General features: G+C 45.0%; 1 protein-coding gene across 8 annotated transcripts in view; it reads right to left on the bottom strand.

Moving 5' to 3' along the window:
• Positions 1 to 18295, bottom strand: part of grm8a (glutamate receptor, metabotropic 8a) — a 229397-nt gene that overhangs the window by 165088 nt on the left and 46014 nt on the right. For all 8 annotated transcript variants that reach the window (XR_013467499.1, XR_013467500.1, XR_013467497.1 and 5 more), the window contains exon 3: positions 5241 to 5457. Coding sequence is in view for 4 of the 8 variants with exons in the window: in XM_078101852.1 (XP_077957978.1) it covers positions 5241 to 5457 (217 nt within the window). In the remaining 4 variants the exon portion in view is untranslated. The remainder of the gene's footprint in view (positions 1 to 5240; positions 5458 to 18295) is intronic.

The raw sequence follows: 18295 nt of genomic DNA, 5'->3' as shown, positions 1-18295 counted from the left end.
ATGTATTTGGTGACGACTACATTTCAACAGCGGAAAAGCTGTATTCCGTCAGTTTGTATACACTAATATAAGGCTCGTCTGGGGTCATGTGCACTCTACTTGTGTGTTTGTGAATTATTCCACCCAGTCTGTTATTTTAGAAAAGGGGGAAATTCAGGTTGCTGCTGAACTCCGCGATTGAACTCGCAGAGTTACGTCTAAAAAGTAAAACAAGTACAACTTTCTTTTGTATTATGCGAGCCAACAATGGTTCTTCTTATTCAGTTCAACCGTGACCTCAGAGCCCTTCTGCAGACAGATGGAAACTTGAAAAAAGAAAAACACAAGGACGTGGAGAGGAAAAAAGAAAAAACAAACTAACTGGAGCAGAACGATGAAGAGGTTTGAAAGTGCTTTTAAGTTGTGCAGGCAGATTCCTTCTCCCTGTAAAACACACACACACACACACACACACAAATAAACTCACTCATATACAGACGAACAACAAACATGGATCCATGAAATCACCTTGCAAACATGAGCTGCACAGACAGACACACTCTTTTGTGTACCAACTGGTGCAGTAATATTGCTGAAATTACTTTTGGGGCTTAGCAGCAACTGGCTGCTGGTTTTTTCGCTCTCCCTGATTTCTTGGTGGACTTGGAGAGGCCAAATGGACACGCGCGCACGTGCGCACACACACACACACACACACACACACACACACACACACACACACAATTGCTACTCCATTATCTCCATGTCTCTTTTCCCAGTACCTGCTCCAACCCTGACAAAAGCCAATAGGACAAGTTCTCAACTCTGTTGAGATGACCCGCTGAAGCAGAAAGGGACTTCGTATATCCGATGTTCATCACAGGGCGTCATACAGTTCAGGTACTAATGCACATTCAAACACGGCCGACACAATACACGCACGCACGCCTGTGTTGGTTGTTCGAGGGCCTTTGTTACCCGTCAGTGCACTCTGGGCTGAATCGTGCATTGTCAAGTTTAAGTTTCAAACCAGGCAGATTAATGTTTCTAACTGCAGGGCCTTGACATTCACTCTGTAACTGAGTGCGTATCAGCAAAACTGATTCACGGGAGGAAAATGTAATTATTCCTGCAATCCCCCTCCACTAGTAATCACTGAGACGTGGCCAAAAACAGGGGAATCGCAGGCAACCCCAGAGTTTTGATGGGGGAAAAAAAGAGGGTAATTTCTGTTGGCCTTAATATCAGGCGGCTGGGGAAAATTGCTAAAAATGGCAATTTCAACTGGATGGGATGAACGGAGCTGCTCAGGTAATAATTACCATCACCGGATGTCCTCTGGCAGTACTAATGCCATCTGCAGAGGGCTGTTAACTCCTAATAGATATTGTCAATTCCGCCCGAGTGAGGGACTGGCAACATAAGGCTAACATAAACCCGGGTTATGACAGAACCTGGAGATTCGGAAAGGCGTTAATGAGCTCCTCAAGATGATTAACAGTTTACAGTAGAATCACACAAACCACTTTCAACGAGGTAAGCAACCTCTGCTGCTAGCAACGGTGTTTTCACGAAATATGAAAAAGATAAATGAAGGTTTTAGAAACACCAGCGCTTTATTTTACGAGATGGAACGAATGAAACACCACCAGCATGAGCGAGTCTCGCAACTGAGAGCGGAGGGGCCTTTCATGAAGACAACAAAGGCAGCGTCACCTTGAGATGAAAACCGAGGCTGGCGTAATTAGTTACAAATGGATGGGTTGATGTTGGCGCTCCCTGGGTGTGTGTGTGTGCGTGCGTCTGCGTGTACGTTGATGAATAGCATCAGTCTTAAGTTGTGAGGCGAGTGCGTCCAAGGACAAGACGCAGAGAGCTAAATCGACCAGGGGAGACGCGTTGTCAGATGAGAGTTAGAGAATGTGTTTATTTGCCTTTTTCTGCTTCTGCGACAGCATTTATCCGTTTTTGTGAGGCTGTTGGTCTGCAAGAAAACTATCAAACAAATTACTTAAATTCCATGGAGGACATTATGCTCTAAAAATGGCGTTGCAACTGTGAAGTATTCATTACAACATCCTTGTAAATAATGTATGCTATCATTTTTATGATGCTTGTATTATATACACTTGTTTTATGTGCATCCTAATGCCTTTCAATTAAAGTGGGATTCGTCTTCTCTGAATAAAACAACGTAAGCCGGTGGCGAGCCTTGGATAATGACACGGGCCGCCCCGATTGTGGAGTGAGAGTGGACTGAAAGCGAACTAAAGAGGCAAAGCCGGGCAAAAAAGGCGGGAGCTTAGTTTAGAGCCAGAGAAGTAATTAAATGAATCTGGAGATAAACGTTTAATTATTTTCTGCCAGCTCTTTTTCTCCTGCTCATGTTCCCTCCTTTCCGTCCGTTGTTATTGCCTGGCAGAGCTTCAGTAGACCGACCGGGGTTGAGGGGAGCCGGTGAACCGGGCCCACGAGTACCCTTCCCACTCACTTCATCCACTCGCGCACGCCCGTGCACTGTCTGCAGTGTGGCTGAATGTAGATGTGGTAGTTATCCTCCCAGATGGATTCCAGGAGGAGGTGAGGAAGGTTACTGGAAGGAGAAAGGGCCGTGACTTGATTTAAAAAGGTTCCTTCGGTAAGTAAACTGCCAACTCTTTAGCTTTATAGTACAGTGGTCCGAAAGCGGCAAACACAGCTCAACGTAGGAGGCTGCGTGGCGAGAGTCCGCACCGTGTGTTGCCTATTTCCACGCGCACTCAAGTGCAGTGTGGAAGGCTGAAGAATAAAATGAAAAAAACATGAGGTCTAGTTTGGATTTTGTACTCCGGCTTGATAAGTGATAAAAACACCTTCCCCTTCCCCGGGGAACCAATAGAGTGTCAGAAAAAGAGCCAGATTTGTCATTGCAAGTAAGTCGCCTCCATTTGAACATGTGAAATGATGCGCAGTTTTACCAGCCAAAAAGGACCACTACCTTCATGCATGACCTTTGAAACCCGGCCCTCACAAGTTGGCCTTCGCATCACTTGTTCATTTATATTTAATCGCCGGTGCACGCCGGCTCATTGTGTATAAAAAGGGAAAAGAAGTGTTGCATTAGGCGCCCAGTACCTTACTAATGATGAGTAAACACGCTGGGCCCAAGCTCACTGAGCTGTGTCTGCTGCCAGTTCTGCATGACTGGAAAGCCATGGCTTGGGGGGGGGGGTTGGGGAGGGTGACAGCACACATGCTGCAGACGGTGTAAAAGTCATGGTGAATATATTTCAGGATGTGGCCACGGATGAGCAAACCGCCAAAGTGTTTTTAGAATTGATAAACACAGATGACTTTCGCAGTAACCCTGTGATCAGTTAAACTCCTTTATTCAGTGCCAATACAGAACACCCTGACCAGCCCTTTTGAAAAAAAAAAAAAAAAAAAAAAATTGCTGACTGCCCTGTGCCTTAAAAACGAGTTTTTCCACATAATTGCTCCTGGTAGGGGAGGGAAAGTAGGACACCTTCCCTTTCAAAGATTGTATTCCAGGAGTAAATATTGAGCTTTCTCAATGTGCTCTATGTGAACAGGTCCAGCACACAGAGGGCTGACAGGGCAGAATGCAACTGGTCCCACACAAACCAATGCCCCTGAGTTACGCTGAACGAGTGCAGCGTCTATTCTGAAACAGGTTGGTGATATTTAAGCATGCGCACACGCACACACACACACACACACACACTTGCACAGCACTATACATTGTCAAGAACCATCAGCGAACGATTACAAAGCAATTATTATGGACCGTTTGTATCAGTATGCAGAGCGCCTTGTAAGCTGCAATCATTATACTGCTTTCGCGCATTAATAACCCACAAATTCCCTGTGGCTCTGTGTGTGTGTGTGTGGCTGTATGGGTGGACGTCCACCGGTGTCACGGTGCACATAGCCGTGTGGACGTTTGCAGGGGCCGGGAGTGTGAATCTATATTAGGAGCCCTATCATTATTCTGTCGCTGTTCCCACTACCTTGTCCCATTCTTTTAATCTCCATCATACCGCTCCTATTCCTCACACACCACAGCTTGATGCATGACAAATACACACACACACACACACACACACACAAACAAAAATAGACAATGAACTGCAGATCTTAGGTCACCATTTCTTCTATCGTCGGGCCTTTTCTTTACCCCCGCATTCTACTCACCCTTCATGTTTTTGGTTGCGTTGGCATATGCAGGGCCGCAGAGTAAACAACCGGCTGACTGCTGCCGCAGCAAGTGGCCTTCACACACAGATACACACACACACACACACACACACATACACACACACACACGGCAAGATAGCTGCTGACTACCAAAACACAAATACTCACAGTGCCCAAGATGGCTTTGGCGTTTACCGTGGCAGACACGCACACTCAGGCAAACACACTGATCCAGACACCACTGTAAACATGGAGCCTATGTGCTGACTACCGCGGCACACGGCCCCGGGCGAGGCGGCTCCAAACAAGCAGAGAGACAAGGATGGACGGATAGAAAGAGCCGTCATCTCTACATCAGCACACAAACAATGGCCGGAAAGCAGAGGAGGAGGCTCGATCTCCCAGAATAGAACAGTCTTGATTGACTCAAATTTATTCATTTTTTTCACGTCAGACTGTAAACATTTATCAAGGTCCAAAAGTGATCCGTTTTCAAATAAACCTTTTGAGACCAACAAGGAAACCGACAGCATTTTGATCCGTCAACATCACTTGGAGGATTTCATGCTCTCATGACCACGGGGGGCCGTGCTTTTAAGTCTTGCATCAAAACAGACACGTGTGTTTCTCTCCCTTTTCCCCCTTACTGCAATTTAATACTTAATGAAAGATCAACACTTTATTAGGACATTTAATATGGTTTTATCCTTTCACTTCCTGATCCCCGGTTTGTCTCCAGGATAAGTGTACCGACCTTATTTTAGTCATATGTTCAGAGCATGTGCCGCAAACTCCCGGGCCCAATATAAGGGGTTGACTTGTGTGTTAGAAATGAAAATACACAGACACAAAACGAAAGATAAGAAGAAGGTAGGTGCTCCATCTGCTCGCTTTGTTGTCCTCTTCAAATTACAGCCTTAAACCACCGATCGTGTGTCAAATGTTCACCCTTATACAGATGATTTTTGCTAAATTTAACAAGGACCCCCCCCCCCCCCCCCCCCCCGGGACACAGGACCACTGGTCTACACTTCAGTATCAGACACAACAGCCTGGGCTCCTACCGGTTTCTCTGGAGATCTGGACGAAGGCCTCGACGCCGCTCTCTCCGTAGTTCCCTTCCGACGCTAGCGTGGACACGTAGTTCCACTCCATCGCCGTGACGATGTCCATCATTGCCTGGGCCTGGTAGGAGTCCGGCGGCACCACGCGGGAGAAGAAGTCGTAGCGGGTGTTGTCGCTCAGTTCTGGGGCCGTGGAGGCGTAGCTTATCTGAGGGATCTGGAGAACAAGGGAGGAGAAAGAAAAATGGTTCAATTAAATGTACATTTTCATTATCAGAATAAAGCCCCTTTGTAGAAAGAAAGCAACTACAAGTCAAAATTTGAAAATTGTGTCTATTGCCATTTTCACACCTTTTTGCATAGTTGAACTGACGCATGTTCACATTTTACTGCAGCAATGCGGATGTTTTGTTGAATCGGAGATGTAAAAGAAGCAAACAAACAATTGCAGGGTGAAAAAGCTCGCAGGAGGGAGTCAAAAGTGATGAATAATTGGGAATCAGAATGCGAAATGAGACGCAGAGGCAACAAAAAGGGAAAACCAGCGATGAAGCGCGTTATCTTCTTTCAACATCGAAGCAACACAGATTAAGAGAAGACGCCTTGACGCAGGTAGACACAAAAGAGACAGCGGGGACCAGAAGGAACACAGTCGGATGAAAAGAACAACAGGCTGATGGGAGAAAGGACACAGAGGTTGACTGATAGACAGGACACACACACACACACAGGTATTGCTGGTGATGGGTGGTTTAACAGGCGGAAGGTGTTCGGCGGCTGACAGGCAGATTGATTTTCCCCTGACGGAGGGGGACAGCGAGGGAAGACCCTTTACCCGCCAACACACACAGATGTTGAACAGACGTCTCATTGGCATTCATTGGAAGAAAGTCTTATCTGCCAATTCAAGTCTAAATGAAAGACGCGTCGGCTGTCTGTCTGTTACACACATAAATATAAATGTCTGCAATTGCTGAGCACGGCAAAACAAGCCGACGTGGGATGAAGAGATCTGAGATGGACTGTGTGTGAGCAGAATGTTTTCTAGAGCCCATCACTCACTGTCTGTGCTCCCTTCGGGTGTCATCTGAAGCCACTGCCACCCCGCATCCACACTTGTCTGTGCCATTTGAAAGGTTGGGGATCTATCCCGAGTTTGGCAGGACGCTCTAAATGGTTCCTCTTTGGCAGCGCAGCGAGCAGGTGCGAAACAGCCCGAGGTCTCCAGAAATGGTGTTTACATGAATTCTTAGTGCGAGCAGCATTCATTCACTTCCTCCAGCGGAGGGGATTGAAAGGAGGAAAAGAGAAATAATAAATCTTCCTCCAAAAATGGCAATCAATGAACACCAATAAGTTGATGGCGTCTCATTTTTATTACTTTTTGGAAGATATCTAATTTTGGAACAAAACGGTCTTGTTCTATTGTTATTCTATTGGTTAACATAGCTTCTATTTCTCCCGAGGAGCTTGGTAGGAGTTCACGTTTGGGATACTGGAGTTCTGTTATTGGTCCTCTCTGCCTGGGGAATATGATAGGAAACTCTCAAACTACGGGATGCGAATGTATAATTCATAAAAGACAAAACAAACAAAAAGAAAGAGTTTCATCAAAAGCTGGACCAGCGGAGGGAAACAACGTGTGTGCAAGTTGTTGTGTATTTGTTGGTATGTGTCTACCCGGATTCACTTGTCCTTTTACTCTTCGTGTGCATCTGAATAGGGTAATATCCATTTCAAAGACAGACGAATGCATTGCGGCAAAAATATTTGGTTGTTTTCAACAGCGATGGGTAAAGTAACACTGTGACCCTGGCAGCCCCCCACAGCTGGTGGAACATGCAAAATGAGACCAACATACACATTTGTGTACGCCGCGCACTCTTCCTCTCTTCCTCATATTTCCACTGTCAATACTGAGAAAGTGGAGGAGGAGAAGAGAAGAGAACTGAAAACGGATTCAGTGGCAACAAATATCTGCTGAAGGTAAAAAGACCAAATGTCTTCAAAAACCACACCTCTCTCATCAAAAAGGGAATATTTTCTGCAGATATTTCTATAGTCACACAACCAGAAAGCCTCCAGACACACATCAAGAATGTCTGATGGCGTGTGGCATGCGAGCGCTCTAAATCATTAATGTGCTGTAAGTCGTGAGTGACTCCATCCGGTTTCAAAGCAAGTGGGTTTGGTATTCTAGTTAGAGGCGGGAAATTAGCAGCTCGGTTCCCCCACACCTCTGGGGAAGAAGATTATGCCTCCAATCCCTCTAATTCCATTTGCTCTAATGAATATGTGTGGTTGTGTTAGCACAAGTATATGATTTAAAAAAAGGGGGGAAGAGCGTGCCGTCGAAAAACACTGAGGAACACGTATATACAGACTTAGAAAGGAGTAACGTATCACTTTCCGTGTCCTCATACAGCAAGGCATTGATAATTGAACGAAATTTGACGAATGTTGAATGTTTGAAACTGTTCCCAAGGCTGAGATTTCCAAAATCATACAGTGCATGAAAAGTGAATGGCTTTTAGCACTGCAGTGTTCAGCCTTTTGCGCTATTCTTAGCAGAGTTCGAAAGCTTCTGAACCAGCACTTTGACCCTGCATCTCTCCACTAAACCTTATAAGAAGCCTATACCCTTCTCAAGAAGAAATAGCTATTATAGTAATGTGGCGGCCATTGATCTGCAAATAGGTAAATCAAGGAAAGTAATGAGATCGCTGGTCTCGAAAGAAGAGAAATTGACCATCACGAGAGCAGAATAGACTTTCTCCGGCCATAATGTAGCAGATTAATTCTTAATTGAACCGTGTTCCCCTCCAAGCAAAGGCCATTCAAAGAGTACAAACTAATATGTTTCTCCCAGGGATAATAATCAATGTGGCACAAAGCGCAAATAGATCTTTCTTGAATGGTGCTGAGGGAAGCGAATATAGACCAACGTCCTAGAACTGTGATTACCAAACATTTTGTCTGAAGAAACGTTTCATCCAATCTCACAATAGGCCTTAATTAAATTGTAAAACAATTCTGCATTACCTTGAGACTGCGTCGGCCCGAATGTATTTAAACATCCCAATTGTTTGGTCGCTGTTTTTCACATGCATGAAACCAAATAAATGTCTTTGTGGCTGGTTTACCGGTCCTTAAAGTCCTGCCACCTATAGACAGTTGTGTCGGCCCAGTTTATTCCTTAATGGCAAAAGTAAGGAACAGTCTCATTCCCCATTATAGATCAGGCCCGATCCCAGTGGAGAGCTGAGCAGATAACCAACAGCCAGATCTGGACCTTAACAGACATATTGATCCATTACAGAGGCTTTATGTGAGTCTTTCCTGCCAAGGACCAACATTGGGGGAATTAACTCTTTGGAGTTATGCTCATTCTCACGGTGGAACAAAGACAAATGTGTTCAAAAACAAATCATTTTGAGGAACATTCTTAATGCATCTTGTGAAACTGCTGCATAGTGAGGAATGTTACATAATCACGGCCTATGCTCAGGATCCAAGCTACAGAAACCTGTTAAAAACAGGTTTCTGTAGCAGCTAAAAGCGACCTTTTGAAATGCCACTTGGAAGGTCAAAGAAAATGCAAAAGATATTCGGCTTCTAGGCTGATTATATGTTCATAAAACTGCGGACTACCGTTCACGCGAGTATCAACCACATCAATTACTAGATGCTGCGAGGTTGTCTGCTGTGGTTCTGCCCGGCTTACTCGTTTGGGGTTTCCGCCTGTGTATGAAGTCAACTGAGTGGAAGTCACAGCTGTAAATATGGCAGTGCAGTGTGTGTACAGGGTGTTTGGAGTTAAATACCTCAAAACCCTCGGCATGTTCCTGTACATTAGCCATAAACACTTGGAGGGGGCAGCGTTTTCGTTTTAATATTGAGCAACTCCTCCGAATATTGCTCCGTATTGTTTTCATCTTTTTAGCGTTTCAAACACTTAACAAATAAGGGCTAAGCTGTTAAATGGTTTACGTCCCTAAAAGCATTAGGTGTGATTTCCTACATAAGAGTGTGTGTGAACAACCTGAATGAATGCTCGCGTCGTGACTGTGTGGTGTGCGTGTTGGTGTGTACACAAGTGTGTGTGTGCGTGTGTGTGTGTGTCTGGTAATGGAGCTGTCAGCCCAGAGTCTGAGCATTAGGTTGATAAATGGCAGTGGTCTGAAGCTAATTAACCCTCCCTGCACTACACACATACACAGCCCCTCTGTAACGCACAACCACACACACACACACACACACACACACACACACACAATAGTGGCAGAGGGAGGAGTGAGTACGTTGTAGGATTTACATATTGAGACACACACAGTTACAGTCAAGGGTTAACGCCCAAAACTGTGTCAATGTAAACACACCTGCAGTTTCAGTGAGGGTCAATGATTGAGATTCAACACACACACACACACACACGCACCGGATGTGCATTCAAATTATTCATGTTCAACGTGCTTTAAATGTGTCCACCCTTTCATATTCATGATTTGCAAAGCGACAAATGAATATAATCTGAATTTACAATAGTTTGGAAAATAACTTCAATGTTCCAAACGAGGAGGTTTCAGCCTGAGATATCAGAGGAGAGACGTCTCCAGAGAAAGGCACACATACTGTAAATTGATCTGGCTGTGCAGAGCCCTGGTTCGGAGCCTAGAGGCTTGTGTATTTGCTCCAAATTAGACTCCGGTCTCTGACAGGCAGCCGCGGCCTGTATCTAATGAGGAGAGGACCGACACAAGTTAATTTACCACGATGACGACTGTTGGGGTGAGAGGTGCGTGTCCGTCCCTGAAATCTGTCTGGATCCACCCGTCTCCATTTTTATCCCTTTTTTGTCTCCGTCTTCTTCACACCAACTCCCCTTTGGCGCGTTGTTTTTTTTGAGCAGTTTACTACCAAAGAAACTACCGACAAAAACTAATGACGTTCACGTTGTCATATTGACGTTTCAGGGGTTTAGAACAACGTTTGGCTGCACGGTATGAGTTGGCATTGGCTGATGCACCAGCTGGCCAGTGAGATTGAAGGAGGTTTGCCTGGAAAAAAAACAACCATGAAAACAAAAACAGAGGGGAAGCGGAGGGGAATCCCCCCTATTCTATCGCACTTCTTTGCCACTCCGTCTCAAAGATGCTACTTGAATTGCCGCTAAACAGCAGCTATATTCCCTTTAATGTCCTTAACCTGTGCATCTCCTCACTGAAGGTTCAGAACAGCAAAGCAGTCCGTTTGTTGACAAGCAGACAAAAAGAGACACAAAAGACAGTGAGGCAAAGTAACCAAAAGGAGGAAACTTCAGAAGAGCACAAAACATGGGGAAGAGAAGAGAAACCGCACAGCATGAGAGGCAGGCGAGAAGCAAGATGACTCAGAAACATTTATTTATCGGAAGCAAAAAAAATGAAGAAGAAGAAGAAGAAACAATCAAAGATGAGAGAGAATGTTTAGCAGAGGCAAGAGAGACAACAGGAGGGAGGGCAGGATAAAATAGGGCGAGAGGAAAAGCATTGGAGGAGAGAAAGACGGATGAAACAATAATAATAATAATAATAAAAAGCCTAGAGGTTAGGAAAAGAGAGAGAGGCAAAACAAAGGGAATGAGACGGAGATGATGAGCAGAATGTAAATGAACAGAGGTGACACAGATGAGATTGGTAAAGGCGATCGATAAGAGAAAGCGCGTAAATGCATCAAAAAGACGAAACTGAAATAAAATGACAAGAAGAAAGGTCTGTTTGAATGTATGCAAGATTTATGCAAGATCATATCGCCTTGTAACCAACTTTATAGTAATTCATCTAGTAGCTTGAGAAACTAAAATGTGCGCTGGTGGTAACGCTGGAATAACGTGGACCCTGAAAGAGCATAAGCGGGGGCCGAATACCTCAATCATGTGGTTCAATACTCCCATTATTCAAGATAATCAAGATGGCTTCCTTATTTTTCTCATGTTCTAATATCAATTATTCCGCCAGGCATTCAGATTAATATGGAGTTATCGCTACTTATCAAAATAACATCATCAGATTATCATTTTTGTGACATTTAAATTAAAGATTAAAGTTTTACAACGTAGCCCTTCGCACGCCCCCAAACCCTCTAAAGGGGGTTTGATTGGAAGCACAGAATAATTGGGAAAATAAATAATTACGTTTATCGCCTAAATTGTTCTTTTGATGCCATCGCTCGCTTCTTCAGTGTTGGTTTTTCCGTCCTCTTCAGCTCTCGCTTCTCCAGACACCTCTCTGATAACCACGGCTCAAACAGCAAGATCTCCCTCTGACACAATTTTCCCTCAAATTGCCCGTGTCCACCCTCTCACACGTTCGCATTTGAATAATGTATTCCTCCGACCGCCGAATCACATCAGCGACCTGAATCTGGTGTCTCCCGTATCCGATTGGAGGAAGGCACCAGACTATCTGATCCAAGACGGCCACCTGCTGCTTCTCCTCCTCCTCCTCCTCTCCGTCGCGTCTCTCCCAACCATTACAAATCTGTCCAACAGAGCGCCATTGTGAGTTCCGTAAAAGAAAGTGCGCCGGTGTGTGTGTGTGTGTGTGTTTGTGTCTCAGCGTGAGCGCTTGACACCTGCCAGCGTTCGTGCTCAGTGCTCCTGTATGCAGACTGTACATGCATAGGTCACAAATATCTCCAAACGCACACGCAGAGCCAAGCTCACTGTGCATTCATTCCAGTCTCGTTAGATCCAGACGGACACACACTGGGAGGAAATGCACTGTTCCCACCTGCCGGGGACTGAGAATCATCACTCGGAGTCTGACTTTCACAGGAACCCCCCCCCCAACGCTCCCATTGGGGAGGCATTCCCAAAGTTACATTTATAAATGGGCCTCATGCATCATGCTGATTTGTGTGCAAAGCCTCCACATGTGTAGAATGGGACAAACAACTTTGCAGCAAATTAGAGGCTATACAAAGTCTTCAAAATGTGTGAGCTGCACATTCCGGCTATGAAATATATTTTTCTTGAGTGTTTGATACAGGGACTTTATTTCTTAAGACAACAGTGACACGAGAAATTTCCCCCGGGGGCGGGGAAAAAAAAAAATCAATGAACGAGTGTGTGTGTGTGTGTGTGTGTGTGTGTGTGTGTGTGTGTGTGTGTGTGTGTTTTCTGTGCGTAAGCGCGTGTGCGGACGTGTGTTTTTTCTCTGTATGAGCTCGTAACCCCTCACAAGAGACTCCTCATCAGCTCAGCAGGCGGCAGCGCTCTTGTTTTGCATTTCACATCGTGTATCAGTGTCAGATGGCGTGTGAGTGTGTGTGTATCACGGAACAGCTGTGCTGATAACACAATGGCACCATCGGGTCTTTGAACGCACAATGTGTCCCGATTTGTGGAGCACAAAATGACCCCAAGACATAATTTTAACAATCACATCATGACAAAACAGACCAGATTTAGAAGTAGTTCACCCACAAACATGCCGCATGAAAAAACATTTGAATATTTTCTCTTTTACTCCTACTTTGCCGGTGATTTGTTATCTTCTTTTCCATTGGTTTCTTTTTACGATGTCCAGATGTCAAAATTAGCATGTGCATGAAACAATTCAGGTATGAAATTATGTATAGGCAATAAACTGGGGAAAAAAGGGTTTGCAAAACTGAATTACAATGTGCTGCTTTCATGCTTTGTGAATGATTATGTGCTTTAATTGTGTTGATTTGCAATTTTGTCTATATTTGTGTCTTTGGAGCAAACCGCCTCCAACAACAACGACACAACAAATATCGCTTCGCAATTGGATATAGAGTGGAATCAATAATTAATTATATAATTAATAATTTTGAGAATCAAACAGCTTGTTGCCGTGGCGGTTCCGGTGCCTTCACGTAGCCAGAAAAAAAAAAAAGGATTGTATTGTGACATTCCAACAATTTTCGGGAGTGAAAACAACAGTGCGGCAGATGGTGAGACATTCCCCTTATGTGTTGCTTGTGCTCCCAAGCATCACTAAATGGCCATTAAGGCACAGCCACCAACAGGTTAACGCGCCAAATAGGAAGCAGCGGCTGCAGACAGTAGCTGTGCCGTTGATGGAGAAGGTGCCGGAATTCAAATGACGGAAAAGTAATGAGGCGGTCAGAGGATCATTCCAGGGAAACATCAACGGAGTTTGGTAAAAAATTAAAAAAGAATACCCAAAACAGGCTAAGGAGGAATACTATGGAATTGTATGTAAATGTCTTTGGGGTTTTTTTTTTAAATCAAAGAGGAAGTAAGAATGTTAGTAGGAAGCGATCAAATTATTGCAAATACAAACACTCTGTCCTTGCTTGATTCTCTCTCAAAGGAAATAATAACTGCACTGAAATACAAGGTGCTTGTCACACAGATCAACAGGTGTTCACCTGAAAAACATCTGCAGCTGTTAAGGGAAAAGGATGCAACATTTGCACCCTTTAAATGTTCTGAGGGTTCTTTAAGCCCGGAAGGCACAGGCGAGAGAGGTGGAGGACCAGCTCATTATCGGTAGCACACGGTGTCAAAGTCGTATTGTTGTATTTATACAGCCTCACGCGCACGCGCCCGCAGGGAGAGGAAGCCATGACGAGGGTTTTCTTCAAGTCTGATGCCAATCACCTGAGCCGCGTTTGGAGCTGCGTGGTCACTTTAACAGACCCGGCGTGTGACTCATCAGGTGCTGCATTGGCATTCCGGTTGTGCAGTGGGCTCTGACTCAGAGCGGCCATTTGTCTTATAGTCTTCTGTGCATTCACTAATTGTGTGGGGAGGCGGATGCATTTTCGGATGCGCGTTTCTATGGTCCTGTTGGACTATCGCAGTGTGACCGTTGTGATGTGGACAATGTACATGAGACATTATGCAGTGTGGGTCAACGCCTTAATAACATAACAGGATGGGTGGGAAAAGTAATAGAAAGGAAGGATGGTGGCGGTGGTTAGAAATTAAGAAGTTACAGTTCTTAACGTGATGAATGGTATTTAAAAAACAAAAGAGAAAAGTTTTAAGAAGCATATTTTATGAACTTAGTCCAGCCTTCCTGAGTTGGTTAGTTGCTGAGAGGAATAAAGTCCCAGCTTTGTTTTGGTAAGCATACACTAAATCATTTTGGAATCCATAGAAAAATGATAAATTAGATTGAAACATTGTGAACGTCGTTTTTAAAGCCAAACGCGGGCTCATTAGTCACAGATCCGCCGACTCTGTGGAAGCAGGAAACAAACGGCTTCATAAACATTCAAAACCGGCAAGTACTAAAAAAAAATGTCTTTAAAAATCTGTGACAAAAACAAAATTGCATCTTACTGTAGTGCACACTGTACAAGACGTGTATTGGACGTCAAGTGGACAAAGATGCTTGGAAGCTGAGCAGCTCTTCAAAGTCCTTCCCTCAGAACCGGCTGGCTGAAAGTACTTATTGTATTCAGCAGAGCGCTTTTCCCTTTTGTCCCAACTTCTCAAAGTTTTTTATAAGCCTTTTTGGGGGGCTTTTAAATATTCTAAAATTGAAGTGCACTCCATCAAACTTTGACAGAGAGACGATATGTGGAGAGAAAAAATGAAGTCTCCTCAATTCTTTATCCTCACCTTCCTCTACGCTTTCCAATCCACCTTTCAGATTTGTTTTTTTACTTCATGCCGTCTCTTGCCTTCTCAATCCGCTGTAGCTTTACTCTTTCATCTACTTCTTATCTGTCCAGAACAGGAGACACAAGAGGAAATTATCTTTTTAAGTCTTTTTCTTTCTTTCCACTTAATCCCTCTCTCCCTATTCACCACTTTTCTCGTCAGTTTTTGGTTCTTTGGTAACATTTTGCCCGTCTCATGTAAGGTGAGTGTCAACAAGTGTTTAATTAATAATTATGACCTACAGTGTGAATGCGGTATCAAAACAAAAGCAGTGATTCCAACTCAACCTAATCCACCTAAGCTTGTATATCTATTGTCCCGCTCACTTAATGCCTTATTGAATGCCGGGCGCAGCAGCAAAAGGGCTGATGCTGGAATAAAAAGGTGCGAGTCTGATGTTAACTCTGAAAAGACAGAAAACACAAACTTCCCTTCCCTTGTCAGAATATGACAAGTTGCCATTTTGAAAGAATTAGGCCGTGGATGTGACACGTCCCTCCCATCCGTCTCTCGGCAATCAAAAAGGTGGCTGCGTCATCTACCGCCGCGTTCGTACCATTCCCCGACCTCATCTGGCTCCCTCCCTCCCCACCTCCATTTCTCTCTTCACTTATTTACACCTCGGTCCCGACACCCCCCCCCGCGGGAGTCCTGTCCCGTCTCTCCGGAGCGCTCCAAACGCCTCCGCCCGCACGGTACCGCCTGAGACAGTATCGTCACCCACTCAGACGGGGTTGGCAATGACTTTGACCGCTTAACATCGAAAAGAAGGCGAGCGATTGTGGGTCGAGCGAGCGGCCGGGTCGCGTTATTGAGCGGTCGTCGTAACCGAAGGCTTCGGTTCAAATCAAGGGTAAAAAGTCAGGATTCTTAGGAGAAAATGGATGTCTTTAATTGCCTAAATGTGTGCCGTCTATTGAATAAAGGCCATCTATTCCCTGTTTATTCTCTCTTTGTTTTCCCTCCCGGTGTCTCGGAATGAAGCGTTGTATAGGTTTCTCTCACCACGCTCGAAGTCGCGCACTGATTCAGAAGCTGGCGAAAGAGCAACAGGGCCAGAGAATCCATTTTCTTTGACTCGAGGACGATTGCGATTGCGGTCGCCTTGTGTCGCGTGCCTCAATTTCTGTCCCTCTCCCTCGATTTCTCGTCATAATGTCCCATTTTCCCCCACTCTATTCTCACCAATTCTCACCCTCTCTCCTCCACTCACATCTCCCTTAAAAATCGCCCGTGCTCTTTCACACATTGTTGTTGCTCTGTTCCACTGTGCCACTCTCACCGCGCCACACTGCTTTTGGAAGTCGTAGAAGCTTGAACCCAGGAGGAATCTAATATATTTTGTTTGCTGCCTTTTTGGACTGGGCAAATAATAAAAAAACAGCACGAACCGTTTGGTATCTTCAGACAATTGAATATCTTCACTGCAAAACGGTATCAAAAATCGAACGCGATATTGGAATCTCGTGATGCGATTTTTAATCAATGTGTAATTTGTCGGGGGCCAACTAGCTCTCAGTTAATCACATCACGTCCCATCAGTGGTGACATGTAGCTCTGCGTGACATCTACCTTTACACTGAAGCAACAGCAGAGGGTGAATGCCAATACGTATCAGCACATAAATAAAAATAAAAAAGACTCAAATGAATGCTAATATTGCCCCCAAACACAAGAGGTGTAAAAAAAAAAATTAAAAAAAAGAGGTAACACTTTGCTACACTTTCGTCATATCGATTTTGCATATTTATTACACATCACTATTGTGCTTACAGCTTGCTCCCTTTGCCCCGGGGAGGTTAGTTTAATATTTATGAATGAGCTTTCTGGAAACATGAATCGGCGTCAATGGGCATCAGTTATTCAGAGCAACAATGGCTGTGACACCGTAAGACACCCGGTCCTCTGATCCGAATGACAAACTGAACGCAGTGGTGTCTTGGGTGGGGGAGACGGAGGGGAGGGGGGGGGGTTGTCGACGCGCTTTTTCTTCCTCGGCCCCAACCTCACTGTGTCTTTCCAACCCAGTTTGTCTCCAGATCTTTCTACATCGTTTCACATCTCGCTCTCTTAACGATGACAGTAATGAAAGGTGATGGAGCTGCTGTCACCCGATTACACATACCTCACTTAAGCAGGCAGAGAACCGGGGGTAGACACACTTCCCCCAAACACACACACACGCACACACAGATGTGCTAATAGACACATTGGCTAGATTACATAAAGGACACAGGAAGCTGTAGGGAGGAATATTGGCTGTATGTAGAAAAATCCATTCCCCCGTCAAGTTTGATATTTACATCTCCGGCAATCGACAGACAAAGAGGATGGAAAGGGAAGGAGGAAGAAACTCACATTGAATCAACATTGTCAGTAAAAGAATGCCAAAGAAAGGCAAAGAAAACTAAACGTGCTTGTCTCCTAAAGCCTCCTAAAGCCTCCTCTAACCCTCGACCGCTCCGCCGTTCCTCTTCTCCTCCCTCTATCGCCCCAGGACTGATGACTTGGTCTCTTGTCTTCTTTTCTCAGTCCGTCTGTCAATCTTCTTTTTTAAAAGGACGGTAATATGATTTCTATCATAGGACGCCTCACCTTCCCCCCCCCGACTGTGGGTTTATTCTGTCCCTTTTTTTTGCGAGGAGGGCAACACAATATTGCCGCGATAAACAAAAAGCCTTCCTACCCGGCTTTTCTTTATTTCTGTCCAATAATCATGGCCTCATCCAAACTGAGGGTTTTCAACAGCGACCGTGGCGCCATAAAGGATAATCAAAGTGCCGTTTGTCATTTTGACAAAATAATTGCTGCCCTGCTCACATTAATTGAGTCATCAGCAGCAGCAGCAGCACTCCTAATTTGGAGAAAGGGACTGCTTAACCGAGCACACAAGCCACGGAAAAGAAGGACCCGCGCCCCATCGCCTTTTTTCTTTAGAAAGGGGTCTCGGAGGTGATCTCATCTCGTTGTTGTTGTTTGTATGCGCCATAACGTTTATCCTGCAAAATGATAAGCAGCCTAAAAAACGATCACCTAGAAAGAGAAGCATTAGTAGTCTCCGTGGAAACGTGGTGGCAGTCCTCAAAAGGCCACGAAGGGCATCTGTGTGTCCCCGTGTCCGTCAGTCCGCCGGGCAGCCTGCTGGCGTCTCTTTCTCTCTCTGCCTATCTCGTCTTTCTGCACACACGGCTGTCTGTCAAGCGCGGGAGAGACGCCGCTATCACACATTGTCCCGTGAGACGGCGTTTTTTTCCTCTGGACGGCCGTTGAAAAACACCCTAATGGCTGAGAAGCGCAGCGTGAATGCGACCCTCTGACAATGACGCAAAAAGTACAAAAAGGAAGAAACCGCAAAGGAACGAGGCGGCCAGAAAGTGACTAAACGCCAAATGACAAGCGTATTCACTTCGCA

Source organism: Gasterosteus aculeatus, chromosome 4, assembly GCF_964276395.1.
Source record: "Gasterosteus aculeatus chromosome 4, fGasAcu3.hap1.1, whole genome shotgun sequence".
Classification (NCBI taxonomy): domain Eukaryota; kingdom Metazoa; phylum Chordata; class Actinopteri; order Perciformes; family Gasterosteidae; genus Gasterosteus; species Gasterosteus aculeatus.
This window is presented reverse-complemented; position numbering and strand designations above follow the sequence as displayed.